This window comes from Prinia subflava, chromosome 15, assembly GCF_021018805.1.
Source record: "Prinia subflava isolate CZ2003 ecotype Zambia chromosome 15, Cam_Psub_1.2, whole genome shotgun sequence".
Lineage (NCBI taxonomy): Eukaryota > Metazoa > Chordata > Aves > Passeriformes > Cisticolidae > Prinia > Prinia subflava.
The window spans coordinates 7,650,719-7,677,450 of NC_086261.1; the positions used below are offsets into that span (position 1 = coordinate 7,650,719).

Here is a 26,732-nt window from a genome sequence, read left to right on the forward strand (position 1 = left end):
TTTCGGGGGACGGAGCTGCGGCCCGGCGGTGCCGGGCGCTCCCGGGGCACCATGGCCCAGCGCATCCTGTCCTTGGCGGCCGAGGAGGGCCCGGAGCGGCTGCAGGAGGCCCTGCAGAGCCTGGCGGAGGGCGAGGTGCGCGGGGCCCGCGGGGATGCGCCGCTGGGGCTGCTCGGCGGGCGGGCAGCGGCTCACAGCGTCCCGCTCTCTTGCAGCTGGGTGACATGGTGACCAGGCAGGCCCTGAAGGGGAGGGAGACGGCGGCTTTGCTGAGAGGGATCTTCAAAGGTGGGTGATGTGTGAGCTGCGCTCGGGGGGCTGCGGTCCCGGCCCTGGTGGGTGCAGCCCGTGCTCAGCAGTGTCACTTTTGGCAAGGAACCCCCTGGACAGGGCTGTCACAGCCACACGACATCCACAAATACATCCTGTCTCTAGTCCAGACAAACTGGACAACACCGTGGTAAGTGCGATTTACTTCTGAGAGCCCTTGCGTACCTTGCAGTAGGACTGCGCTGGCCAGATAAAAGCTAATTGCCAAGCTGGTTCTTCACAAAATTTTGACACTTCCTGATCTCCGGCAGCAGGCTGAGTGAACCACAGGATGTGATAACAGGGTGGGTGACTACCTTATGCAAGTATCTCATTTCCTGTTCTCTGGGGGTTTTTTTATTTATTTTGTCAGATTGGTAAAATAGGGAGTTGCAGCTAGGTGACAGTTTATCCCTGCTGATTTCCTGGAGTTCAGCAACATGTTGGTACTTGCATAACTTTTCCCCCTGTTCTTTTGTCCCTCTATTTGCTTGCTGTAAGGCTCCCCCTGTTCCCAGAGAAGCGGCGTTCTCAGGAGACTTCAGGTTTACAAGCACTGTGTCCCACTCGTGGAGTCAGGGGACCTGCATTTGGGCAAGGTGTCTGAAATCATAGGACTGCTGATGCTGGAGGTAAAGCTCCTTTGGGCTGGCTTTCCTGGGCTCTGCTGAGCATAATTTCATATGTAAATTGAGATACTTCACTAAGATACTTCACTGAGGAAAATCAGTTGTATCCTTTTCATGGATCTTCCCTAGACTAAATTAGCTGGTATTGGAATTGGCCCTGTGTGTGAATTTGATTATCTTTAGATATTTAGCCTTAGGCTCAAAACTGTAAACTTGTAATCACATAATCTTGATTTATTGCTCTGTTCTGTAAAGAACAGTACAAGACAGAGGTCTCAAGGCTGAACTTTCCTTTCAAGGGAGCATTTCCCTGTAAGAAATTCTGTCTTCTGCTGGGTTTTGGTGACAGTGTGGATGTATATGTGGAATTCTGTGTGCTGCCTCAGGCTCTCTCCTGTTCTGTGCTCTCCCAGGCCCGCCAGCTGCCAGGCCACGCGTTGGCAGAGCTTGCCAACCTGTTTGTGGATGTTATTAAAGGGGGCAGCCTGACCAACGGGAAGTCCTTGGAGCTGTTTTCCACTGTTCTCACAGCACTGGCCGGTTCAAAGGAGAACCTGGCTTATGGGAAAGGTAACCCCTATCAGTTTCTTCTCTGCAGCTTGTCCTCCCTTCCTCTGGATTCAACTCCTAAGACTTGCTTTTGCAGGTGAACTGAATGGGGAAGAGTTTAAGAAACAGCTGATAAATACCCTCTGCTCCAGCAAGTACGTATGCCTGGCAGGTCGTGGTTACATGGCAAAACGTTGTGTTTCACATTGTTCTTGGAAAAAGGCGTCACCATGAGCTGTGTGTCCTGTCTTCCTTGAATCTGTGTCCTCTGGGACAGTGTCCTCTCTAGCTGGGAAGGCAAGGCAGCACCCTATTCCCAGATCTGGTGAGACACTTGCATGAAGTGGTCTCAGAAAGTGCTTGTTTTTATTCCTTTCCTGGCTTTCATTATTAAAGGGGCTGGGGCAGTTCAGAACTATGGAAGTGTGGGGGATTAGATTTGTGCTGATGATTTCTGGTGGAAATCTGGCTTCTAATTTTAGTATCAGAATGTAACGGGAAAATAGTGACATTGAATAATTGTGTGGGAGGGAAGAGCTAAATGATAATCCAGCTTGCTCTCAATCTTCCAACATATCTTTGTTTTACCAGGTGGGATCCTCGCTGTGTAATACATCTTGCCAACATGTTCAGGTAATTCTTTTTCTCTTCAGCACTGACTTGTGCTGTGGTCCTGTCTGTGTCCAATTTCACAAGCAGTTTGGGCAAGTTCAAATAGGTCTGACCATGCCAGGCAAAGCACCATGGATGGTTGGTCAATCCATGCATCCACACCACAGCCATTTGGATGCAAAACACACCTGGGCATGGCATCATGGTTCTTATTCCATGTGTGAAAGAGCCTTGGCAAATAAACAATATAATGGAAAAAAAAAAATCTTTGATTCAACAGGGATATTCCTCTATCAGGAGAGGAGCTGCAGTTTGTGGTGGAAAAGGTCCTTAGGATGTTCTCCAAATTAGACCTGCAGGAAATTCCCCCTCTGGTCTATCAGCTGCTGCTGCTTTCTGCAAAGGTAAAAACTCTCGGGAGCTGGATTTCCCCAAGTTTATTCCATCAGAAAAAAAAGAGTGATCTATAGTCTGGATTTTGGCAGGGATTCTGATTGTTCCCAAACCACATTGTAGGGATACAATGCAATATCAGTAGGTTTTGTTTCCTCTAACTCTCTCTAGCCTGAAGAAGATGACTGCTCAGAGAAAGATGGGATTTTGGTCTTCCTTGTGGGAAAGGAAGCAAACCTTTGGGAAATAAAGGATAAGCACAGATCTAGCAGATAGCATAGAGAATTGATTTTTTTTCAGTGTGGTTTTGCTCACTCTCTGTGATCTGCATGCTACAATAATAGCTCATGCACTATGATTTTCTACTGGGCTGTAGTCTGGGGATATGTCATCTCCTGTGCTCTTCTCCAGAGCAGAGACTGCCAGGGACATCTCTGCCCTTTATCTGGGTGATCTGGCTCTTTTCTTTGCTTCATTTGTGACCAAGTCAATGCCAAAATGATCCAAAGACAAATTATATATGTGTTATAGAGAGTAATTTGGGTCTACTGGCCAAAAGGTATTGTTAGATTTAAGGTTAGGAGTTTGAAAGCCTTCCCAATTGATTAAAACATAAAGGATCCTTTCTAATTAATAACAACTTCAAAAAAAAAGATGGTCAGAACACCTGAGAGCCTGAGTTTCTTCCAGCAATTTGATAATGCAGTCAAAAGAAATAAGTGCAGTCAAAAGAAATATGAAAGCTGGAAATCTGGAAATGACCCATATAGGAGCACTCACCTGCCTTAGGAATTTATGGAGGGAAATGAAGGATACCCTGAGATTTGTGATAGGTGTGGGAATTGAGTATTGTTCTCTGGGATACTGCAGGCCTGCAATGGCTTAATGTAATGTCCTGCCTTGCAGGGCAGTAAGAAGACTGTTCTGGAAGGAATTATCAGTTTTTTCAATCAACTGGATCAGAGACAGAAGGAAGAAGAGAGGGTTCCACAGTAAGTTCTTGCTCTGTCACCCCCTTTCTTTACTGCCTGGATATTTGTGGTCACACTGGTCCTGCCCAGGTCTCCTTCAATTTGAACAGTTAAACCTTGTACAAAAACATCCTTCTTAATCCATAAGGAATGATTTCTGGTTTTGGATGGCTTGTTATTTTCTGGTAAAACTTGCAGGTCAGTGGACCTTGAGGTGGCCACAATGCCCCTGGACCAGCTCCGCCACGTGGAGGGCACCGTTATTCTCCACATTGTTTCTGTCATCAACCTGGACCAGGACCTGGGAGAGGAGCTAATTAGACATCTGAAGGTATGGCAAAAAGGGAGCAGCCACTGTTCTTGAAGATTTTGAAGCAGGGTTTAAAAACTAAGTTTATTATCTGGACAAGGGATTTAATAATTTTTATGACTGCAGTATTATTCTCTTTAGCAAGTGCTGTGATATGTTTGAAAACACACGTGCCTTCATGTTCCTGAATTTCCAGGGTGTTTCAGTTGAAGATAACAAGATTTCTCACTGCTCCTTGCTCTTTCCTAGACTGAGCAACAGAAGGACCCTGGTAGAGCCCTGTGTCCCTTCAGCGTGGCCCTTCTGCTGTCAGTTGCTGTAAAACACAGACTGCAAGAGCAGGTATGTGCTTGATTACCTTGCAGAGAGCTTCCATGGGGATGCACTGTGCACTCCCTGTAAAGGAAAGGAAGCATGGTTAGGTCAGAGTCCCATCAGAATTAGGCTTAAAATGCTTTCAGGATGCTGGTGGGTAGGCAATTATATCATTGGAATGCTGTACTTTACTGAACACTGTAAAAGACCCCAGAGCAATATCACAATTTTCCAGAGTAGTGGTTCCTGTGGGTTGGTATTGTAGGATGAGAAGAAAAGCAGCCTTATTTTTCTAATGTTTTGGCTCTGTGGTGGCCACATGAAGAGCATCTGGCAGCAAGTCACCCTCCTTGAGGCACTTAATGAGACTGGTGTATTTGTCCTGACAAAGAAGTGAGTTAAGATTTTTGGCAGGCTGTAGTGGAACTTGTGTCTGGTGCTGGCTGATGCTCTTACTGGAACATACCCAAGACTATACAGGTCCCATTTCAAAGATCATTTCCTCACACTTAATGATTTTATGTTCCAGATATTTGATTTCTTGAAAACATCAATCACAAGAAGCTGCAAGGACCTGCAGTTCCTTCAGGCCTCCAAGTTTCTGCAGGATTTGTTTCCTCAACAGTATGATATAACTGCTGTCATTCTGGAAGTGGTGAAAAATAGGTGAGTTGCTGCCACGTGCTGCAGAACATTCAATGGGCTTTAGGAGTGGGGAGAGTTTCAGCTTTGTTAAAACACTCTGGGATGCTAAATACTTCTGACCATGTGCCGGCAGGGATCAGTGTCAAAATCCAAAGGTTTTATCCCAGTTTTATATTAGCGAATTAAGAAAAAAACAACAACATGCGGCTGTATAAATCTGCTCCTTCTACCTCAAATCTCAGGGTCTGGTGGTACAAAGGATTAAACTGATCAGGGCCTAATCTGCAGTGTGAGTCATGCTGCTGGCTGTAGTTTGTGTTCTGATCAAGGGATGAGGAATAGGTACACTGTTTCATCTGGTTCACTGGTTAGACCTTTAAACATCCTGTGGGATAGCTCTGGTCTGTCACAGTTGTTCTTTAGTTTGGTGGGAGGCATTCCCTTCTCTTTTCCTCCAGCTTGAAGATCCTGACATCAGTAGGGTACTCGTGCATCCCAACTGTAGCCTGCTGTTATGTTCAGGTCAGACCTGAGGTCGTTCCTGATGGTGAGGAAAGCTTTGGGCTGGAAATGAATTCTGATGGAGAACCAGGACTGCAGAGATGTGCTGAGCACCTGTCCCTCAGCCTAAGGACAGTCACAGGTTGTGAGGGCTGTCATCTTCCCTGCTGTCATCAGGTGTCTCTCACTGCTGCTTTGGACCCTAGAATGACTGCAGAAGAGACGAAGTTGTTTCTTTCCTCATCTATTTCATCTTCTCCTCAGTGCGTTTGGTTGGGACCATGTTACTCAGGGCCTGGTGGATCTTGGCTTCAGCCTAATGGAATCCTATGAGCCAAAAAAGCCCTTTGGAGGAAAAGCTGCTGATAACAGTTATGGCCTTTCAAAAATGCCAGCCCAGCAGGCTTGCAGACTGGGAGCAAGTATCCTGCTGGAAACCTTTAAGGTAATGTAGGTTTTGCAGAAGTTTTTTTTTTTTTGGTGGAGGGAGAACAATTCTGTTCTTATTCTCTCCTGGTAAACAGTGTCAGAACTTTGCCTGCTATATCAATTGTGAATGTTTTGCAAACAATAGTAGATTTTGTCTCCTGTTTGCCCCTTTCCAGCTGGAAGAGACCATCCCCATGAAGATCTAATTCTAATCTGTTCCAGCTGTCATGATACTTGTATAATCCCTATTACAGTTTCCAAGAAACTGCAGAGGTAGAGAAGGTAGAGAAATTCAGAGGTACAAATACAGTCTGACAAGGCGGGATTGAAACCCATTCATCTTCACCAAATTGGTAAATTTTCATCCCATAGATGATTGGAACCATTATGTTCTGAGTGTATTACTTGTGCCTTGATGTGCTGGTTCTGATTGTCCTGGGATGAAATCTGAATCAATCTGTGTGAACTTAGCTGAAAAGGGACTTTTGGTGACCATCTTTGCTTACTTGTCAGATCTGGATTTGCTTTGTACTGTACAATGCCTGTGCAGTGAAGTACAGGAATATCTTAAAGGTTTTGATTTTTATTTATTGTTCTTCCTCATTCAGGTTCATGAGCCCATCAGAAGTGATATTCTTGAGCAGGTCCTGAACAGAGTCCTCACAAAAGCAGCATCTCCTGTCAGCCACTTCATAGGTAACAGGAAAGAGAGAGAAATGTGCTGTGCTCTATGGACAGTCATAACACAGCTCCTCAAAACACATTATAGAATCACAGAATTTGGTTGAGTTGGATGGGACCTTCAAAGGTCATCTAGTCCACTGCCTTGGAGCATGGAGATCTTCCACTAGAGCAGGTTGCTCAGAGCCTCATCCAACCTGACCTTGAATGTTTCCAGGGATGGGGCATCCACCACCTCTCTGGGCAACCCGTGCCAATGTTTCACCACCCTTTCTGTAAAAAAAGTCTTAAAAAAAGTCTTGTTTATATCCATATATTCTTTATATCCATATATTCTATCCATATTCTTCTATATATTCTTATCCTCTGAATCTGCCTTCTTTTAGTTTAAAACACTTAGCCCTATTCTTGTCACAACAGCTATTGATAAAAAGTCTGTCCCCATCTAATAAACCCCTCTGAGTACCAAAAGGCTACAACAAGGTCTCCCCAAGGTCTTTGCTTCTCCAGGCTGACCAACCCAAACTCTCAGCCCATCTCAATAGCAGAGGTGCTCCAGCCCTCTGAGCATTTTTGTGCCCCTCTGGACCTGCTCCAACAGGTCTCTGTCCTGCTTGTGCTGAGGACCCCAGAGCTGAACACAGTACTCCAAGAGGGCTCTCACCAGAGTGGAGTAGAGGGGGAGAATTTCCTCCTCAACCTGCTGGCCAAGCTGCTTTTGATGCAGCACAGGATGTGATTTGGTTTCTGAAGCTCCTGCTGAAGTGACCTGAAGCCAAGAAAATCAGTTGTTCCTTCTCTTCTGACTGAAGGATCAGCTGCATCAGATTGCCTTGTATTCATCACAGGTGAAAAGTATGTTTGCAGGCAGTTGCCATGGAACAGCTGACGCACAGAAAGTCAAAATCATCAGTCAGTTGCCTGTTCCACATTCCTAGCCGTGCCTTATTCTGGGCCTTGGGAGCCACTGGGGCTGCTGGGATGTCAGTGCTGCAGCCTCTTCCCTTACACCTCAGTGCCCTCTGGTGGGGTGAGGCCCTGCAGCTGGGCTGGGAGCGTTTTTAACGCTTGGTGCCTGCAGTAGACTCACTTTGTCGATGCTCATTTTATCATGACCTCTCTGTGTCGTGAAAGGTCTTTGATTAGTCTGTAATTGTTAGCTCTAGAGAACATCTTCTGCTAAGGCTTTTCTGGCCCCTTGGCATCAGCTGTTCTTTTTGTCCTTTTATTTTTCAGACTTGCTGTCCAATATTGTTGTGTCTGCTCCTCTCGTGCTTCAGACTTCATCCTCCAAAGTCACAGAGACCTTTGACAATTTGTCCTTTCTGCCCATTGACACAGTGCAAGGGCTCCTCCGGGCAGTACAGGTAAAGCTTTGCATTTCTCCGTGGATCTCCTTGCTAGTTTAGTTCCAGTCACAGCTCTGGGCCACAATTATATGCATGATCTGATAACCCTCCTCGTGAAATAAGCCTTCGTTCTCTGCTGTGGGATGTTCGGTGTAGCATGGAACTGTTCTTCAAGCATGGATTTGCATGTGCCCTCTAGCAAAAAGCATATGGTGTAGGACCAAAACTGCTCTGTGCTGACCTTTCATCTGGAAGATGCCCAGATGCTGCACCCTGTAGAAAACTAAGTCTGCAGTGTTTAGCTGAACAGCTGTAGCTGTCACGTTGATTTTTCTCCTTCCAAGCTCCATGTCAGTATTCCTCTTTGCCTGGGCTGAGATATTGCCCTGGTGTTTTCACTTTTACCTGCTTTGTCCAACCTGGAGATAGCAGTTATTTTCCTAAAACCTTGCTCTGTGTCCTCACTAACCTGCTAAGGTGTCTCACTGCCACAGCTCTATGGGTATTCTTGTCTATTTTAAAATGTTTTGGTCTCCCTACTGTACTGATGACAGTACTGGAAATGGAGGGCCAGATGGGCCTGAGGAAGATGAGCTCATATGCCCCAAGGGCTTGGCATGCCTTAGTGCTTTTCTCTCCAAAGGTTATTTTCCTTTCCAGCCTCTGCTCAAAGTCAGCATGTCAGTGAGGGACTCCCTGATACTTGTTCTCCAAAAAGCTATCTTTTCCAGGTAAGCTGGGGAGGGGATTCTTTGAAAAAAAATTCTACAAGTCATTTATGGTTTTGGAGCAGATTTTTTTTTTTTTTGGCTAACTATGTTCTTACAGTGTTCTTCCCATAACTAGGTAGTGACATCTCCTGTCCCTTTAGCCTGGAATTGTGGTACAGTCACAGCTCCACTGAACTGAGACACAAATCCCAGCCCCCATCTGAATGAATGGGCTTTGCAAGTTCAGAAAGCTGTTGAGAACTCCAAAGACATAGGCAAAATTAAAACCAATTCCAACATGTGTCTAGCACAGCTGAATACATCCAAGGAGGGTCTGGAAGGAACCTCTGATCCCTTACAAGGTGTTATTTTGGTCATGCTTTGAGCAAACCATCCTCTGATTGTAGACTGGATTTTGTTGGCCAGTGGCTGCCTGGTTATGAATATAGAATTCCAAAATATAGGATTATTTTTCAAAGCAAGGGACTTGGTATTTCTGTAAGCAAAGCAAAACAGGGGTTTTTTATTAGAAATTTTCCAACTCTGAGGTCTGTGACACTTAGCTTTCAAGGGATATTTAATACTTGGGTCTTGGCCTGGGCTCTCCCTGAGTGCAAGCACTGTAAGGACAGAAAGGAGATTGAATATTGTGAGTGTGTAGAGCAGGGGAGTTTCCAGCTGGGACTGCCCAGCTCTTGACTGTTTGAGACTGTACTGCCCTTTTGAGTAATACAGTTGTACAGGGCCCAGTCACTCTGTATTTGTGGCCTTTTTTTCATTGCTGAGTTGATATTTTATGTGCTTCTGAGCCTCTTGCTTCCATATTTCCTTATGTAACCCTCTTTCTGTCCCAATTCCCAGGCAGCTCGATGCTCGTAAAGCTGCAGTCGCTGGTTTTTTGCTCCTGTTAAGAAATTTTAAGGTTCTGGGCAGCTTGTCCTCTTCCCAGTGCAGCCAGGCCATTGGTGCCACTCAGGTAAGTGCTGTTCTGCAGTCCCTGGGTGCACATGTGGGACAGTCTGGTGTCTAATGTGCACTGTTTGAAGCAACTCAAAAGGGAAGTGTTCCTCCAGAATGGAAATACAGCTTTAGTAAGGATTAGTCCTGGAAATCCAGTAAGGATTTCCTTCCTGTAAGGAAAGGTTTAGGAAGTGCAATGTGCAATGAGAAGCTGGCCTAGAGATGTTGCTTCTCAGAGTCATTCTCTCTTACAGCACCAGTGTTCTGGGGAGCATTCCCACTGCTCCATGACAGAGATGAGGAGCCTGACAGCACAAGGACAATCTCAGTGATTGTTCAGGGGCCAGACCCTCACCACCTTGCTCCTGTGTTGTGATATTGTAACCAGTATAAGGTGACTCATGTTCCTTCTCAGGTCCAGGCAGATGTTCATGCCTGCTATAATTCTGCAGCTAATGAGGCCTTCTGCCTTGAAATCCTGGGCAGCCTGAGGCGATGTTTGAGCCAGCAAGCAGACGTTCGGCTCATGTTATACGAGGTAAACATGGATTCTTCTGTCGTAAACAGCCACAAGCTCTTCTGTGGTCTGATTCTTCTCTAGGCTCAGGTAAATAACAATCATGTTATTGTGAAAAACGGCCTTTCAGCTCAGTTTTCTTCTTCATGGAACATGTGTAACATATTTTCACTCCTTCTGCTGCTGTTTTTTTGACCATTATAAACCCAAGGACACATTGATGTATCTTCTTCAGCTCATGCATTGTTTAGGAGCAAAAATATGTCAAAGTCTTTCTTGCTGTGGTAGGGCCTAGGGAATGGGAAGGATTTTGCTGCCTTGTGAGGAAGAGTGGTATAACAGGCATTGGGTAGATGTGGAGCTGTTGAGAGTTAATGATGGGCTCCAAAGAAAACCCTGTCTGGAGAGTAGGGAGAAACTTCCTTAGAGACTGCATCAGGGATCTGTCTTTTCTCCTCTTCTTTCCAAGTTTCTATAAAAGCTTGGCTGTCCTTAGGTCTGTTGTGATAGGCCTGCTATAAAAGGCCATTTTTGGGTACATATCTTAGGTTGTGTTGTAACCATGGGGTACCACCTTGAGAAAAAATAAACCTGTACAGGTCAGAGAGGTTTGTTTCCTTCTTGGGTTGGATTGACCTTTGATGAGCTGCAGGTTCTGGGTGTATTCGTCACTGTTGCTAGAAAACTTGTGCTTTTTTTCACTGCTTTATCCATCCACTGAGTTTTCTCAGTCTGCAGGATTTGTTGCCTCCTACAGTTTCCCCACTGGCTTGTTTTGCCTTTGAAGCAGGGTTTCACAGTTTGAAGTTGGATCTTGTGCTAGTGTTAAATAGCAGTGAAAGTCACTCTGGGCTCCATGCCACCGCTGCTAGGGAGATACAGCTTGTGAGAGGGCCCCTGTGAGGAAATTCATACTTTTTCTGATTCATACCTTCTTTCTGTGGTGCCTTTGCTTTGCCAGGTATGGAGTTTTACACTGAGCACATTGTTACTTCCTCATGGTTCCTTGGAGTGCCAAAGTGTCGTTGCTATCTTATGACGCCAACTCATTATGCCTGTGGTTCATTTTCTCTGCTGTGTCAGCCAACCTGTCCTTCCTTCCTGTCTCCAGGGTTTTTATGATGTCCTTCGCAGGAACTCCCAACTGGCCAGCTCCATAATGGAAACACTGTTGTCCCAGGTAAAGTCCTGCTCCCTGGTGGGGCTGCAGGGACTCCTAAGGATTCTGCACTTCAACCAGTGTGGCAAACAATTCAGGTTAAATATTGGGGAAATCATTCTCCCTCACACTGGAAATGTATTTGAGTGCTGTGACACTTTCCCAAAGAAGTGTTCAAACCCCTGCTATGCTGAGAGAGCAGACTAGGTAAACTTCTGGAGACAGGTTCATTTCCTGCCGTAGGGTGGAAGAGCAAGGATCTCCTGGAGCTCTTTCCAAGCCTTCAGTTCTTAGGTGCTGTGGGAAGTGTGAGCCCAGAGAAGTTCTTTGTGCTCTCCCTGTTCCTTAGCAGTGCACAGCAGTTCCCCTCCCGTAGTTCCCCAAGGATATGTGCTGACACAGTAATTATTGTTGCTATCCTCCCATCGGGAGAATACCCAAGCCCATGTAGGATCTGGGAGGATTAACTCATCCCCCAGCAGTGTTGCTCATGGCAACAAGACAATCACACTTCCTCAATCCATTGGACAGGCTGTGCTTTCTTTGAGACAAGTAATTTTCTTCCCTTTAATCATCCAAAGAGTTCATGCTGACTAATTCCAGCTTTCCCATGACAGTATAGGGTTTGAGAAAGGAACATGTACAGAGCCAAGACAGTTTTGGTTACAGAGGGCACTTAATAGTAAGTTGGTGTAAAGGTGTAAAATTTTATAGCATCATTATGTATCTATAACTTTCTATAGCAGCAGCAGCTATTGATCCTCACTGTTTAAAGGAGGGGTAACACTGCAGGTGGGGTGCAAGTGATGTTACTTTTTGAGACAACACAACAGCAAGTGGTCAGCTAATCTTGTTCTCGGGCACTGACGTGTCCTGGCTGAGGTACAGGAGCAACTCAAGAAGGGATTTTAATCACCAGTAGAGCAGATGACGTGCCTCATGTACTTGTATAGTCCCCTTATCACAGTGCCAGGTTTTGCTCTCTAGAATGGGGTACAAAGATTATTGGACTCTGTTTTCAAGCATCCTAAGAGGCTCAGTTACCAAGTAACTGGTTATTTTTACTTCTTGTTTTCTGTGACAGATAAAGCAATATTACTTGCCCCAGCCAGACCTCCTACCTCCACTCAAACTGGAGGGATGTATTATGGCTCAAGGAGATCAAATCTTTCTACAAGAACCACTGGTAAGAGCTATATTGGTTGGCCACAGCTGCAGGCTCATCTGTTACTAGCATTTTAGTTGTCCTCCTACATGAGCTGAATACCTTGTGCTTCTTCAGCCTCTTCTAGCCTGGAGCAATTCTTTTAATGGCACCAGAGCTGGGCATCTCCCCCCTTCCTCAGGCTATTTATTAGAGCTCCCCAAGCATAGTGGTTGTGGGGACCTGTGTGAAAAATGCTCTAGGAGTAGTGTTCTTCTGTTATCCTCTATTGAGTTCACCCTGCGGGGTTTTTTCCCCTCCTTTAACTTGACTCCACATAAAATAGTTGTGTAGCGTTTGTTTGTGTGGCAGGGGGAAGAATTTGTCCTTTGGTTTTGCTCCTTTGAAATTGTTGGAGATGAGACCTCAACAATCTCTTGGATTTCCAAGGGAACAAATTCAAATAAATAGTTTTGTTTTCCCCTAAGGAAGCTTGTGTGCAGTAGCACACCCAGGAAAGGTGCAGACACGTTGACTAGAGTGAGAGTCCCTTTGGAAATTCCCTTTCCATCTCCTTCTGTACCTGAGGTGGTTGGGTGGAGGGAGCAGTGGGAGTTGAGTCTTTACATCCCATCTAGGAAAGCTCAGGCAGAGAGCACTGTCTGGAGCTGGAGCTGGGTGTCTGTGTGTGAGATTGCTGATCCCCTCCATTTGGGAATGAGGCATATCCTCGAGACTCAAGGCAGTTACAAAGGCAGCTACAACTTTTTACATCCCACCACAACAGCCTGGCCCGTGTCCACTTCTGCCAGTGACCTCCAGCTCAGAGGCTGAGTGTAACTGTGGCTGCTTCCTCCAGGCCCACTTGCTCTGCTGCATCCAGCACTGTCTTGCCTGGTACAAGAGCACTGTGCGTGCGTGCCAAGGAGCTGATGATGACGAGGAGGAGGAGGAGGGCGTGGGATTTGAGCAAAACTTTGAAGAGATGTTAGAATCTGTCACACGACGAATGATCAAGAGCGAGTTGGAAGACTTTGAACTGGTAAATCAGATTTTCAGTTTGACTCAGTGGGAGAAGATGCCGAGTTCTCGTCAGGCTTTGAGAAGATTTTTCACTTGTTTTCTTTACCTCTCAGGATAAATCAGCAGATTTTTCGCTGTCTTCTGGTGTCGGTGTGAAAAATAACATCTATGCCATTCAGGTGATGGGAATTTGTGAGGTTTTGATTGAGTACAATTTCAACATCGGGAATTTCAGGTAAAACATTAAATCAACCCTCTAGCACTAGCTGTCCTAGTATTTGCCCAGAAAATACTTTGGAGTACAGCCTCATTGCAGGCACAGCATGGTAGTGCCAACACAGAATCAGTGATCTGGGTGTGAGTGCCTCGTGGCACAGCCACTCACAGAGCCTTGGGGAGTGTTTTCCTTTGGAATGTCATGTGCTGTGGGAGATAGGATCTGACATTTTGTAGAAGAGCAGGTTGAGGAGGATTGGGTGAGGTATACACTGTTAGGGGGGCAGGGAGATGTAATAGGTTTCATCATTTAGGAAGTGTCATTGTGCAATTTGGCAGCTCAGCTTCAAATGGGAAACTCCAAGAATGCATTTTCTCCATTAATGCTTTCTACTATTTTATTGCAGTAAGAACAAGTTTGAGGATGTCCTAGGCCTGTTTACATGTTACAACAAACTCTCTGAAATCCTGAAGGAGAAAGCTGGAAAGAACAAATCTGCCTTGAGCAACAAAACTGCACGGAGCTTCCTGTCCATGGGTTTTGTCTCTACTCTGCTCACAGCTCTGTTCAGGTGAGAAGGTCTCCAGTTCTCTGTGGAGCAGAGCCAGACATCAATTCAAACCATGTGTTAGTGTGCTTCAAAAGCCTGGTGCAACTCTTATCCCCTGAGTGTTCACTATAATCTACCAAAACAAAGGGTCTTCTCCACCCTCATTTCAGCCAGAGATTTTATTTGCAAATGCATCCTAAGTTTTGGATCTCTCTTGGAGCTCTCTCTGTGCATCCCCAGCTCTCTGACAGTTGTCCTGGTGCTGCAGGGACAATGCCCAAAGCCACGAGGAGAGCCTGGCTGTGCTGCGCTCCAGCACGGAGTTCCTGCGCTACTCTGTCAGTGTCGCTCTGCAGAAGGTGCAGCAGCTGGAGGAGACGGGACAAACGGACGGACCGGACGGACAAAACCCAGAGAAGATGTTCCAGAACCTCTGCAAAATCACGCAGTGAGTCAGGGTGGCGTGTGGAGACATCAGCAATGCATTTGGGGGATTTTTGATTCTGAGGTAGGGTTCTGAAAGAGGAGTGTAGTCCATAACTGCTTCAAACTATTGCTGTTGCTGGGTTGAGGCCTTTCTGTGCTCCTGAGAAATCAACAGTTTCTGTGCCATAGTGAATGATACAGCTTTAATAACTTGGCCTGGAAGAACCAAATGCCATCAAACATTTTCAGCCTCTTTCTGACTTCCTATTCCTCACTCATTGTTATAGAGAAGGTAAGATGATTATAGGCTGGGTTCTTGAGGCCTCTGGAATGCAGCAAAGTTAAAATTCACTTTGAGCTACAGAACAAAACAGATGTATGAGGGACACAAGCTTTAGAAAGCATTTGTTTAGGACTTCTGCTAGATGCTTGAAGACATTCACGCATCTAATCCTTTGGAAATCCAAGAATGTGAGCCATGTAAATGTCTTTTGGAATCTAGGTCATATCTGCATGGGGTCTTTTCAGAGCCCAGTCAGCAGAGAGCACAAAATGCAAATTACCCCTGCCATGCATAATGCCGGTTTTGTGTCTCACCCCAAATAATAGAGGCTATTTTTGTTGCAGTCATTAGGACTACATGTGAGCTACATGTTTTGTGTGATTGGACATTGAAACAGAATAAGATCATCTGTGCAGGCAACAGAACTAATGAGAAGAAAGGAGAGGGAACAAAAAAGGGAAGAAGTAGGGTTAGGGAAGCAGGAAAAAGATGTTTGCCTACAAATAGAAGTCTCCTTTGGGCCAAACAGTTTTGCTTTCCTCACAACTTTTTACTTTGCTTTGCCTGCCTTTACTTTTCTGTTTTTATTTATAGAGAGCCCTGTAGTGAATTCTGACATTTTACAGATCCAAACTGCCACAAGAAAAGCTCTTTTTGTCACTGGTGGATTTGACACCAGTGGTCAGGGTAGTCTGAGAAAGAGAGAAAGCTGAGTGGAAGAAATGAGTGTATGAAGATGGATTAAAATGGGATTGGAAGGTCCCTTGGCACCTGGGAAGAATTAAATTATTTAGCTGTGCAGGAAGAATGCAGTAGCTGTTTTGCTGACATTGTAATAAAATCTTCTTAAAAAAGAGCTCTTCCCCCACTCTTTTCCTATAGGTAAAAGACCTTCCAGTTTAGTTGTATTAAAAACACGCTCCTAAGAGTAGAATCTAGTTCCTGCTCTGTGCAGCCATCTTTACTGGAGTGAATCTCATCTCCCATCCCACAGGGTTCTGCTTTGGAGGTACACTTCAATTCCCACCGTTGTTGAAGAGTCAGGGAAGAAGAAGGGCAAAAGCATTTCACTTCTGTGCTTGGAAGGTTTGCTGCGGATCTTCAACACGATGCAGCAGCTGTACTCTGCCAGGATCCCCCAGTTTCTGCAAGCCCTGGGTAGGCACGTGGTACAGTTCTGTTCTGGTTTCTACCCTCCAGGTTCCAGCCCATGTGTAGGGACCTAGCACCCTTTATCCATAAGTAGGGAGAGATGGATCTGATTCTTGTCTCTCAGTAACAAGATGGGCTTAGTAGCATAGATTTTCACACCAGAGACAAGTTCTAGAGATAAATTTTACCTGCCTTTATAGAGCTTTCAGTCTGTCAGCAGAGGATAGTTGGGGTCTGATACAGCATTCATCTTTTTGAAATTTGCCTTTAACGTGTTTTTTGCTCACTGTGGTTCTGCAGTCTGTATTCCTCCTCTAGCTGTGAGCAGTCTTTCCCACTTTTGGAAATAAATCCTGTATTCTGCTCTTGGCATTTAGGTTTTTTTCTGCACCTCTCTGTCTCTGCCAGATATTACTGATGGTGACGCAGAAGAAACGGATATTAATGTCACAGAGAAAGCTGCCTTCCAGATCCGACAGTTTCAGGTGAGTGCCACTGTGTGCTGCAAGAGTTCCAAAGCATTTGGGATTCTGGCAGGAAGCACTGCTAGCCCTCTGTTGCTTGGTCACAGGGTTGAGTATGTGATGGCAACTGTGGCACTGATTCACTTGCAGTTCAGTAAAGTTTCTGATCCCTAAGGAAAGCTTCTTCGGAGTGCCCTACAGAGCTGGGTGGACTTGCATGTGTATTTACAGAACTCTAGGTTCTTCAGTGCAGCATAAACTTACCTGAGTAGTCTAAAAGTCACACTGACCATATGCAGGCCTGTATGTAAGCACTCCTATCAAAAATCAGCACTTGTTCTTGAGCAGAGTCCTGGTTTTGTACTCTTTGTCATTCTCCTTGCTGCTGATCCCTTTATCTGCTTGCAGCTTCTGGTTATGTGCTCATGCAATACATATTCACACTCAGGGAGTGTTTTCCTTCCCCTAACCAGAGGTCCCTGGTGAACCAGCTCAGCAGTGCTGAAGATGACTTCAACGCCAAGGAAACGCAGTCCCTCATCACTGTTCTGTCCACATTGTCCAAACTCCTGGATCCAGCCTCGCAGCAGGTACTCCTCAGCCTTCACGTGGTGCCTGGGTGTCATAGCACAGACCACACCAGGTCAAAGGGGCAGTTCTGTCACACTGTGAAGGGCTCTCCTGTCACACACCTGCAAGGACACTTAACAGGAAGTTGTCTTGCCACCCGCTCCTGGACATTCTGATCCTGCCTTTGGGCACCTGAATGATTTGTTGGCCTGAGCAGGGACTCCTAACATAGTCTAGTTGTTGTGTGGCCTCCACATGGGAGCAGAGGCAAAAAAGGCCAGCAGACTTGTGTCCACTCCAAACTGGCTGAGTGCCTAATTCCTCCCATGCAAGGAGTCATTTTCTAAAGTGCCCCAGTTTTACAAGCTAGGAACTGCACTAACTGTGCCAGAAGTCTGGAGTCATCATTTACCTTAAATTAAATGGACTTGTTACTCTATCCAAGGGAATATATAGCCATTACCCTATCCTGGGTCTCAGTTTTTGACTTGTTAGTAGGCTAGGTGTCCCTTGTGGAATTTCACAGAGCACAGCTGGGTTCTCTACTCATCTTCCTCTGCTGTGATTCATTGTCTTGAACTTTTAGTAGTAGTAATAGTTTTGTGTTTTGAATTCTGTTTCAAAGTCATGATATCTTTTCTCCTCCTAAATAGTTCCTTCAGTTCCTGACTTGGACAGTCAAAGTTTGCAAAGAAAATGCTCTTGGTAAGTAAGCTTTGAGGAGCATGTTTAGATGTGATGTGTCAGGTCTGATATTAGACCCTTAAATGCTCTGTCCTGGTTTTACCTCTTCATCAAGATACATTCAGGTCCCATTCTGTGGCAGATTGCCACAACACTGTGATTATAACTATGAGTATTAGAGAGGGAACTCCATCTCTAAAACTATTAGCATTTCTGAAGGAAAGGAAGGTGCTCACATACTTGACTTTTCTCCCTTGTTATTTAGGCTCAAATCAGGATTTTGTACTCTGGAAAGACAGTACTCTTGCCAGGGTTTGTATTGCACTTCCTCAGTGCTTTCGGTCACCATTTTTCTATGACAAAAGAACTCCAGTTGGCCACAGTTCCCCTTGCCCTATTATATGGCATGCCTGATGTTTTAAACCCTGCTTTTTTAGCTGGGGTATTTTGATAGGATTTCCACCTACTGTTAAATCCATACTGAATCTGAGACCTTCCCTCACTGTATGTCTGATGTTCCTAAGCAGCTAGGCAAGCTCTGCACCTGGCACTGTGTCACTTTCTCTTCCCCACAGAGGATATTTCTTGCTGCAAGGGTTTGCTGTCTCTGCTCTTCAGTGTCCATGTTCTCTACAAGAGCCCTGTTGGTCTCCTGCGCGAACTTGCACAAGACATCCACGCCTGCCTGGGAGATATAGATCAGGTATGATACAGGAGCAGCTGAGCTTTTCATCACATAGTGCTGTCAGAATTGAGTGCATCTCTGGTGCAAACTATGTGACAGCAGTTAAAGTTTTACTCACCAGAATTTGTTTTCTCTCCTCTGCCCAGGATGTAGAAGTGGAGGGTCGGTGCCATTTCGCCATAGTGAATGCCAAGACTGCAGCCCCCACTGTCTGTGTGAGTCAGAACAGTGTGTGTGACACCTGCAGTGTCTGGGCCACTGTGCTTGGAGCAGCTTGCAGGTTCCCGTTGTGCCAAACTCCTCCAAAAACCTGTTTTGTTATTGGTTTCTGTCTCAGCTGCTGGTTCTGGGTCAGGTGGATAAGGTCCTTGAAGAGGTGGATTGGCTTATCAAGAAACTCACCAGTCTGGGGTCAGACACATCAGGTAATGAAAGTGGTCCAGTTCTTACTGCTACACCTTTGTCAAAAACAGATAGAGAGCAAAAAGATATTTGAGGATTTTGAGATAGCATCATCTGAGGTCAGGTTAAACTCTCCCTTGAGCTGGTTCCACATGAACAAAGTAAGATAAGGGTGTTGTTATAAAATCTCTCCAGTGATTATTTTCCCCTTGCCCCACTGGGGCTTTATGCAGCAGACACAAAGATGGTGTTTTGTGCCTCCCACCTGCACAACTGGATTCATTAGATATATATTCACCAGATATTCATCTCTTTCTTCTAGAAGAGTCCTCTCAGGCATCAAACCAAACTCAGGCTCTGGAGAAAGGTGTAATTCTGCAGCTGGGAACTCTTCTGACAGTCTATCATGAGCTGGTGCAGACTGCACTCCCAGCAGGGAGCTGTGTGGACACACTGCTGAGAAGCCTCAGCAAGACATACGCAATTCTCACCTCCCTCATCAAACACGTGAGTGTGCTCTGCTGACAGTGGGCTGCCTCTGAGCTAAAAACCTTCTCCCCATCTGCTGCAGAAAGCTCACAGTGACCCCTGGCAGCAGCTGTGCTCAGGACTGGGCTGTTGATCTCTTCCAGGAGTTGAGCCCTTGTTCTGTTGCTTTTATGCCCTCAATTTCGTGACCTTTCTGAGCAGTGATAGTTGTATCAGGGGAGATAAAAGGAAAGCTTCTCTCCAGCTGAATTTGGCTTTGCATGGCTTGGAGTTGCTGCTTCCAGTGTGTGCTGTGGCTTCCTCTACACAACTGTGTGCACAAAGAAGGGCACTCACAGTGATCTCACCAGCCCTGCCCTTGCCACTCACTCCCATGCCCTGAAGCAGGACCTGGGGGAGCTGGGCCATGAAACACAGGCCTGTGGAGCTCCTTTGAGAGGAGGTGGTGACTGCCCAGAGCTCTCCTCTCACAGCTCTGGAATGCAGACATGGCATTTGGGATATAACAAGCCCCCGGGGAGGATAGCTGTGCAAACCCTGCCCTCCCCACTGTGCCGTTTTGTGAGCTGCTCTGAGCTCTGCCTGGATACAGGATGGGAACAGCACACCTAGAAAAACTCCTGCTCTCCTTGCAGTATATCCAGGCTTGCCGCAGCAGCTCCAACACGATTCCAGGAAGACTGGAAAAGCTGGTGAGTGTGAGCAAATTTCTGAGGAAATGGCTCATTGCCTTGAGTTAGGAGTAACACCAGCCTCTCTGTCTGCTCCTTTACAGGTGAAGCTCTCAGGTTCCCATCTGACCCCACAGTGTTACTCATTCATTACTTACGTACAGGTGAGGCCTAAATTAACTGGCAGAATCACAGCCAGTCTTACCTGATGCTGAGTGGTGTATCAGCTTCAGTACACAGGCACCCTTGGGGATTATTAATCTTCTTGACATGACCTGAGTCTTACTGTTCAAGCTTTACTTTGTCAAATATAGTATAAGACATTTCAGCACCATTGGGACTGAGCATGCTGATTTCTGCTTGAGCAGGAAAGGAGGTGGGTTTTAGCTGGGTTTTTTTCCCCTCTGTTCATGTGGGGGTTTTTTGGGTGAGATTAATACTGCTGTTAACCACAATGGCAAATAAAGGTCAACAACACTGCAGTCATCACAGTGTGAAGTAATGTGGGTGCCAAAGACTGCCGTGCTGGAGCTGGGATTTATCTGCCTGGGGAGGAACTGGGTACTTGTGTGAGGACCACAGGAATTGTGTAACATATTGGGGAAAGTGTCATGTTGTGCAGAGCTATCACTACTGGGGACTTATCATACACGCACATTTCGGAATGTATAAATTATGAAATTAGTTTCTTTCATGGTTTCTTTTTTTTTTTGAGATCACACCTAATTCCACCCTTACATTGCTACCCTTCTGTTATCTAGCTGGTGATGCTGTTAGCTGGCTAGAGCAAGGACTTCTCTGGCCTTTCTTGGCTGGCCTTTCTTCCCTGCTCACCCTCTAATGACACATCTTTTGGCATCCTCCTTCAGAACATCCACAGTGAGAGCTTAAGCTTTGTAGAAGAGAAGAAAAAGAAGAAGAAAGAGGATGAAGCTGCTGCAGTCTCCACAGTAATGGTAAGACGACTCACTCCATCAGAACATGGGCTGTAGTTGCAGGATCATATACCTCAAGGCTTGTGGTACCTAGTGGCTTCTTACAGATCACCAGACAATTTGTCTTTTGGGCCTTTAAGTAAAAATCAAATTTAATCTACTGTAACTTCAGAGAAAAGTCTAAAAAAACACGAACAAACAAAATACAACCAAAAAAAACACAACAAAAAAGCTGTCTTCACTAAATGCAGCTTAAAATCTCATGGAGATGAAGCAAAGGTCAATCTGGATAGTCTGCCTTGTCTGATATTTTTACCATTTGGGGTAAGCCATGAAATTACAGATACGGTCTAATTTATTGGAACAGATTGCATCCTCTTTAAGTGTTTCTTCGTTTTATCAGAACATTTAAAGATGAAGAAAGGAATGGATTCCACTAAAGTAAAGCAGTTGAAAATAACTGGATTATTTGTTTGGGAGCAAGTGAGCAGGCTGGCAGGTTCCTGGTCCTTGATGTCCTTTCTTTGTGCTCCCAGACAGCATCTCCTCCATCTCATCAGCTGTCCCAGACATTCCTGTGATGTTAAGGGTTTAAAAGCCACAAGTATGATCTTCCTAGCTCTTCCCTGAGTGTATGGAAACAGGGTGAAATGCTGCATGTCCTTTACCACTCTGTCACCATGGGGAACGAACACCAGTGGTGGTAAATAAGCAGGACAACAGTGTGGTGAAACGTCAGAGTGCTCCTTGTTTGGATGGCCCGTGCTTGTGACGCCTTGGGAGAGCTGGAGCAGAGGAGCTGCTGACAGGGATATCAGGGCTGTGGTCTGCAGACAGAGCACAAAGCAATGCACAAGACTCACTGCAGAACCATCCTGGGTGTCAATTTAAAACTAGTGACAAAGCTGGCAAGGCTTGCTGGGTGGGCAGGACTGGTACAGAGCAAGGCTGCTGAAGACTCTTTTCTAAACTGGGAATGTTGTGGTCTTCATGTCACGCTACAGTGCCACTGTGCCCTTCCAAATCTGACCCATCTCACTCCTCTCACATTTCAGGCCAAGGTGCTTCGGGAGACCAAGCCAATCCCAAACCTGATTTTTGCAATTGAGCAATATGAGAAGTTCCTTATCCATCTCTCCAAGAAGTCAAAGGTAATGTAAAGCAGAGATCTTCTGTGACCTGAACCTGGTGGAACAGTGGGATCGATGGCATGGTGGAGGACTGTTCAAGTCTCTTAATGCTCAAACTAGGAAGGTGTAAGGAACTTTCAGCCCTCTCCCATGCTCCTGGCCCAACACAGCTGAATTGCTGCCACACTGATACCAGCCTGTGCCAACATCAGTCCTGCCTGTGACCTATGGTTCCTCGTGCCAGCTTTCCTCACTCTTTCCCAGTCTGTGGTGAAATGTACCACGAGGTCCTACACAAGAGTGAGAGTAGCTGGCAATCACTTGGCTTTTAGGAAAATGGAAATGGGCCCCTGGACTGCATGAGGGCAGGTGCTTTTTCACCCACAATGTGCTTCAATCCTGCATTGTTCCTGTGATGGACCCTGTCGCAGTGCTGTGCAAAGGACTAGGCAGGGTAGAAAACTAAACTAAAGATGTTCATGGCTTAATATTTTCCCTGCCTGGCTGTCCCCTGGTTGCTGCAGGTGAACCTGATGCAGTACATGAAGTTAAGCACCTCGCGGGATTTCCGCATCAACGCGTCCGTGCTGGACAGCGCCCTGCAGGAGCAGAACTCGCTGGGTGCTGACAACGAGCCCCACCACGACCAGGTCAGGACTCATTCAGCTGCTTTTACTGACACGGTTACTCCTCTTTACAAGCCAGCTGTATTTGTGAGTTGTGCAGGAGTGTGTGAGGTTAGAACAGCTTGTCTTACCCAGGTCTGCTCTCACTGTATTACTGAGCTGATAGGAAGGAGTGAACAGGTTCCCTCAGAACACTCCCTGCACCCCAGCCCTCTGCCTTGAGTGGCCTTTATTTTCATGCACCAGCTCTGTGTCCCTGGTCTTGGGGAAGTGAAACTGTTGGCCAGACCTTTGCAGCATGATGCAAAGTGGTTATGAATGCAAGTTTTTGTAGATAAAGACCTGGCAGGGCAACTTCTGCAAGGCACCATTCTCCTCAGACCAATCTCTACTACATAGTGCTGGTGAGGGCAGTGCAATGTGCTGGCTAAGAAAAATAAACAATTTACTCTGCTGATTGTCCAGGTTTTTATTGGTGCTTCTGTCCATATTTTCCTGAGTGTTTCAACAAGCCAAAACCCAGGACAGAGTCCATGTTCTGTGCCACTGGTAGCCTGTGGTTTAAGTTCCAGCATGAACTGGGGAGGGGGTGGCCCATGGGGAAAGTCCCAGTGGCTGACATGAATCCCATATTCAGGACATTCTGTTAGTGAGAAAAAAAAGAGCTAAATCCTGTTCTGCACAGCTGGCTAATTGCTCTAGGTAAACATTTCTTAGACTACTCACACAAAAACAATCACACCCTACTGCTGCTCTCTCCCTCCCCTCTCCAGAGCAGCACAGCGGAGCAAACAGATGAGAACCAGGAACCCAAAAAGAAGAGACAGAGAAAAAAATAAACTGGGGTTGCTGCCACTGCCTCCTCACAGTGCTGTTCCACGGTGGACTCGCCTTGGCCCCGGAGGCTGCAGATACAGAGGTGATGTTTTATTGCTTCTCTTGCCAAATACTTCTGCCTTCTTCCTGTGTGTCCATGGGAGCAACTCTGGCCCCCGTCTCAGGTTTTACAGCTGGCTGCTGCCATCAGAAGTGCCTCTGCTATTTGAATGTGCTGCTACAAAAATCTTCCCCAGGAACATCCCTTCTTACAGCAAGATGGAAAGGGAGCGACTGGGATCAATCAGTGCCTGCCAAAAGATCTGCTTCTGAAAGGACAGGGAGGCTTTGGCATGTGGTCTGGACAATTGTCCTGGCACTCTGGTGTCATCACTGCTTCTCCAGCGAACCTTTGGTTATTTCAATTATCTGATATATATCCAGTGCTTCCCCTGGAAGACAAGGGGACAGTCAGTTCCCTGCAGTACACGCAGATTGTGCAACGTCAGAGAGCAACGGTTGGGATCTGCTTTAGTTCAGAGCATCTAATACAGGGATTTATTCAAATTTCTCTTTTGGGTGGTGGTGAGAATGCAGAAACCAGCACCAGCAGGGAACTGTTCTGCCTTGGAGCTAAAGCTGCTGTGTGCAGCTCCTGAGCAGTGAGAGGCCACAGCTTCCTCTGCCCAGGCTGGTTTTGCATGGTTTTGCTGTTACGTTTCTGCTGACCCTGATTGTGATGCACTTGTTTAATTTGCCTTGTTCTTGGTGAAAAATGCCCTTTTTGCCTACAGAGCACAAATCCTGTTTATGAAAGCACCCTTTGCCTGTAAGAGTCCTAATAAAGGTTACTTGAGGGTGGAGCATCTGATGTGTGCAGTGACTGAGAGAACAAATCTGAGGGCAGGTTTTTCCCTTATCTGGGAAAGAGCTGCTGCACAGTGAGGAGGAGCTGTTTTCCCAGCCATCAGTTAAATGTTTGCTTGCAGCAATTAGAGGGTTACACTGAGTGCAGATACAGATGACTTGAGGCTTTGGGACTGCTAAGGAAGCATTGAGCAATGCCAGAGCAGTTCTCTGAACAGAGCTGTGCTTGGATAAGGGAGAACAGGGAAGGAATGGGAAGATGGAAAAGTGTGGGTCTGCAGGGCAAAATAGACAAGGTTGTTGAGGTGCTTCCTTTCAGAGAAGAAATTAAATTTGGTTTGTGTTAAAAGTGCACAGGAGGGCTCCTCCAAGGGGCACAAAACAAACAAAGCGTGGGAGAACAGAGCCAGGCCTGGCTCATCACTGTCACAAATATTTGGAAAGCAGCAGCACAAACTGCTCGAGGACTGAGGAAAGGGGCAGGCTCCAGCACAGTGGTTGCCATGTAGGTCAGAGGATGTGTCAGGAACCAAGGAGCTCAGAGGAGCCCTCAGGGAATGACTACTGAGGCCAAGTGTTCTGCTTAAGCTGGGAAGGCTCATGCAGAGATTACAGGGGGCAGCTGGTACAGACACAGCTCACCTTGAGGGATGCCATACTTCTCCATCCCCATGGGATTTGACGGCGTCACACAGTTCATGGTCACCTCCTTCCTTAGGCACTGGTCAATATCTACTGCACTGAAGAAAGCCACGGACTGTGGCAGATCCTGGAGGCCCAGTTTGTAGGCAAACATGCACCTAGAGAACAAGAAAGCAGGTGGGACAGTGCTGGATGTCACCCTTGGCCTCGTCACACCCAGTTCCAGTAAGCCACACTGGGCAAACACTGGCCAGCACACTCACAGGGTATTGTGCACCCATGTCACTCAGCAGGTGAGGGACAAGGCACCTTCTAAGTCCTGGATAGCAGGAGGGTCAAGTATTGCTAAAGTGGGCATGGGAGGAACAGTAATGGTACCTCCTTGGAAGGAATGGAGCCTCCTTGAGAAAAGGGAAGAATCCAGCCCCTCACTGCTTGCTAATCCTCCCTGGCAGGCAGAGCAGATGCAGGATTTTCCCAGCAGGAAGCCCTGTGCTCACAGGAGCCAGCACAAAGGCAGGAACGTCAGGGCGCCTGTCCCTGCTGCGGCTGCAGAAAGGCTGTTTGTGGCATTCCTGCCTCCACGCAGGAGGAACAGCTCACCTGGGCCAGCTACTGTGTAACCAAATACCCCACGTATTTGGCAAGAGAATTTGGGAGGAGGATTTGGCAAAGTTGGCTGTGCCAGAGCTGGATCAACAGGAGCCTTTGGAGGTCAGGAGCTTTCTAGGTTGAGCTTAGTTTTGCGTGGGGCAGGGAAGCAGCAGGAACAGCCCATGCTGTGGGAGGGGTGACAGTGCTGGTGCTCACAGCAGAGATGAGCCGTGTGCCTTGCTGTCCCCTGAAGGCAGCAGGGGATGAGGGATGGGACAGTTTCAGGCTCCCAGCTCCTCAACCAAGCCCAAAGGCTGCTGCCATGTGACAGCTGCAGACCTGAAGGGAGCAGGAAGCGATGCACTTGCATCCCAGCACAGCCAGTGACTGGCCCAATCCCTGCAGGGCCAAAAGCAGATTACATCCCCCTCTTGCCAGCACATTATCCCTGGAAATCAAAGCCGAGGTTCATTTATAGTCACACATGAAGGAACTGCAGCCTCCAGTGCTGCTAACTTGCTGCTAACCAGGAGAAAACTGCTCTGCACCAGCTTGCCACAGGCAAAGCCAAGCCCAGCCCCTGGGGCTTGCCTGTCCTGCTCCAGAGTCACTGCTTCTCCTCCCCAGGAGCCACCAGAGCCACCACATCTCACCTTGTGAGGAGGTTGGTGATCTGCAGTGCCAGGGCCGCCCGGTAGCGGTCCTGGTGCTGGACCAGGTACCGCACCTCGTCGTGGATGCTGATGCAGAAGCGGCCGTTGATGTCAAACTCCTCAAACAGCCACTTCATGGCAACCAGCATGAGGTGCAGGTAGTCAACAGCCGAGCTCTGCACCACCCAGTTCACTCTGCTGGTCACAAACTGGAGAAAGGAAAGAGATGGACAGTTAGAGAGCAGTCAAGGGCACAGGATAGCTCCTGGGAGAGATCGATTACTCAGGGGAGCTGGGTTTTCCTGATGCAGATAAAGGCACAAAGGGTTTCCTGAACTGCTACAAGAGACTAGTGGGTCTCCAGCAACCTAAAAGGGTCTGAACATCAGGTACCCATTTTGGAATAGATAAGCAAAGCCAAACTCTCAGCAGCCTAGAGCTGCATTCTTACCTCCCCCTTGACCATGGCAGGCTCCAGGGCCCTGCTGATGTGACAGCCCAGCACTGGTGTCTGTGGGGAGGGGGATAAGGCAATGCTTTCCAGCTTGTTGAACATCTCGGACTCCGTGCCTCCAGCCCACACTCTTTGCTCCACCACATTCCACTTCTTCCCACTCCGGGACCTGTGGGGCAGAGGGGAGGTTTGCTGGAACGGTGGGAGAGAGCTGCA

At 46.8% G+C, this 26,732-nt stretch overlaps 2 protein-coding genes across 2 annotated transcripts in view; one reads left to right on the forward strand and one right to left on the reverse strand.

Moving 5' to 3' along the window:
* On the forward strand, nt 1-23,400 carry FANCI (FA complementation group I). The gene is made up of 37 exons (XM_063412383.1): nt 1-135; nt 216-288; nt 811-941; nt 1,352-1,508; nt 1,585-1,642; nt 2,079-2,120; nt 2,380-2,503; nt 3,399-3,484; nt 3,662-3,794; nt 4,023-4,115; nt 4,618-4,754; nt 5,499-5,679; nt 6,272-6,359; nt 7,581-7,711; nt 8,354-8,424; nt 9,265-9,379; nt 9,779-9,901; nt 10,992-11,060; nt 12,124-12,225; nt 13,043-13,225; nt 13,320-13,441; nt 13,830-13,994; nt 14,242-14,421; nt 15,677-15,840; nt 16,243-16,319; nt 16,772-16,888; nt 17,522-17,573; nt 18,128-18,255; nt 18,384-18,452; nt 18,575-18,662; nt 18,962-19,146; nt 19,764-19,820; nt 19,904-19,963; nt 20,669-20,755; nt 21,790-21,885; nt 22,389-22,514; nt 23,264-23,400. The coding sequence occupies exons 1-37, from the start codon at nt 52-54 to the stop codon at nt 23,327-23,329; spliced, it is 4,020 nt and encodes a 1,339-aa protein (XP_063268453.1). The 5' UTR covers nt 1-51; the 3' UTR covers nt 23,330-23,400.
* Nucleotides 22,945-26,732, reverse strand: part of POLG (DNA polymerase gamma, catalytic subunit) — a 10,961-nt gene continuing 7,173 nt past the window's right edge. The window contains exons 20-23 of the mRNA XM_063412385.1: nt 26,514-26,685; nt 26,063-26,271; nt 24,816-24,973; nt 22,945-23,758 (exon numbers count right to left, since the gene is read on the reverse strand). Coding sequence (XP_063268455.1) covers nt 23,697-23,758; nt 24,816-24,973; nt 26,063-26,271; nt 26,514-26,685 — 601 coding nt within the window. The 3' untranslated portion in view covers nt 22,945-23,696. The remainder of the gene's footprint in view (nt 23,759-24,815; nt 24,974-26,062; nt 26,272-26,513; nt 26,686-26,732) is intronic.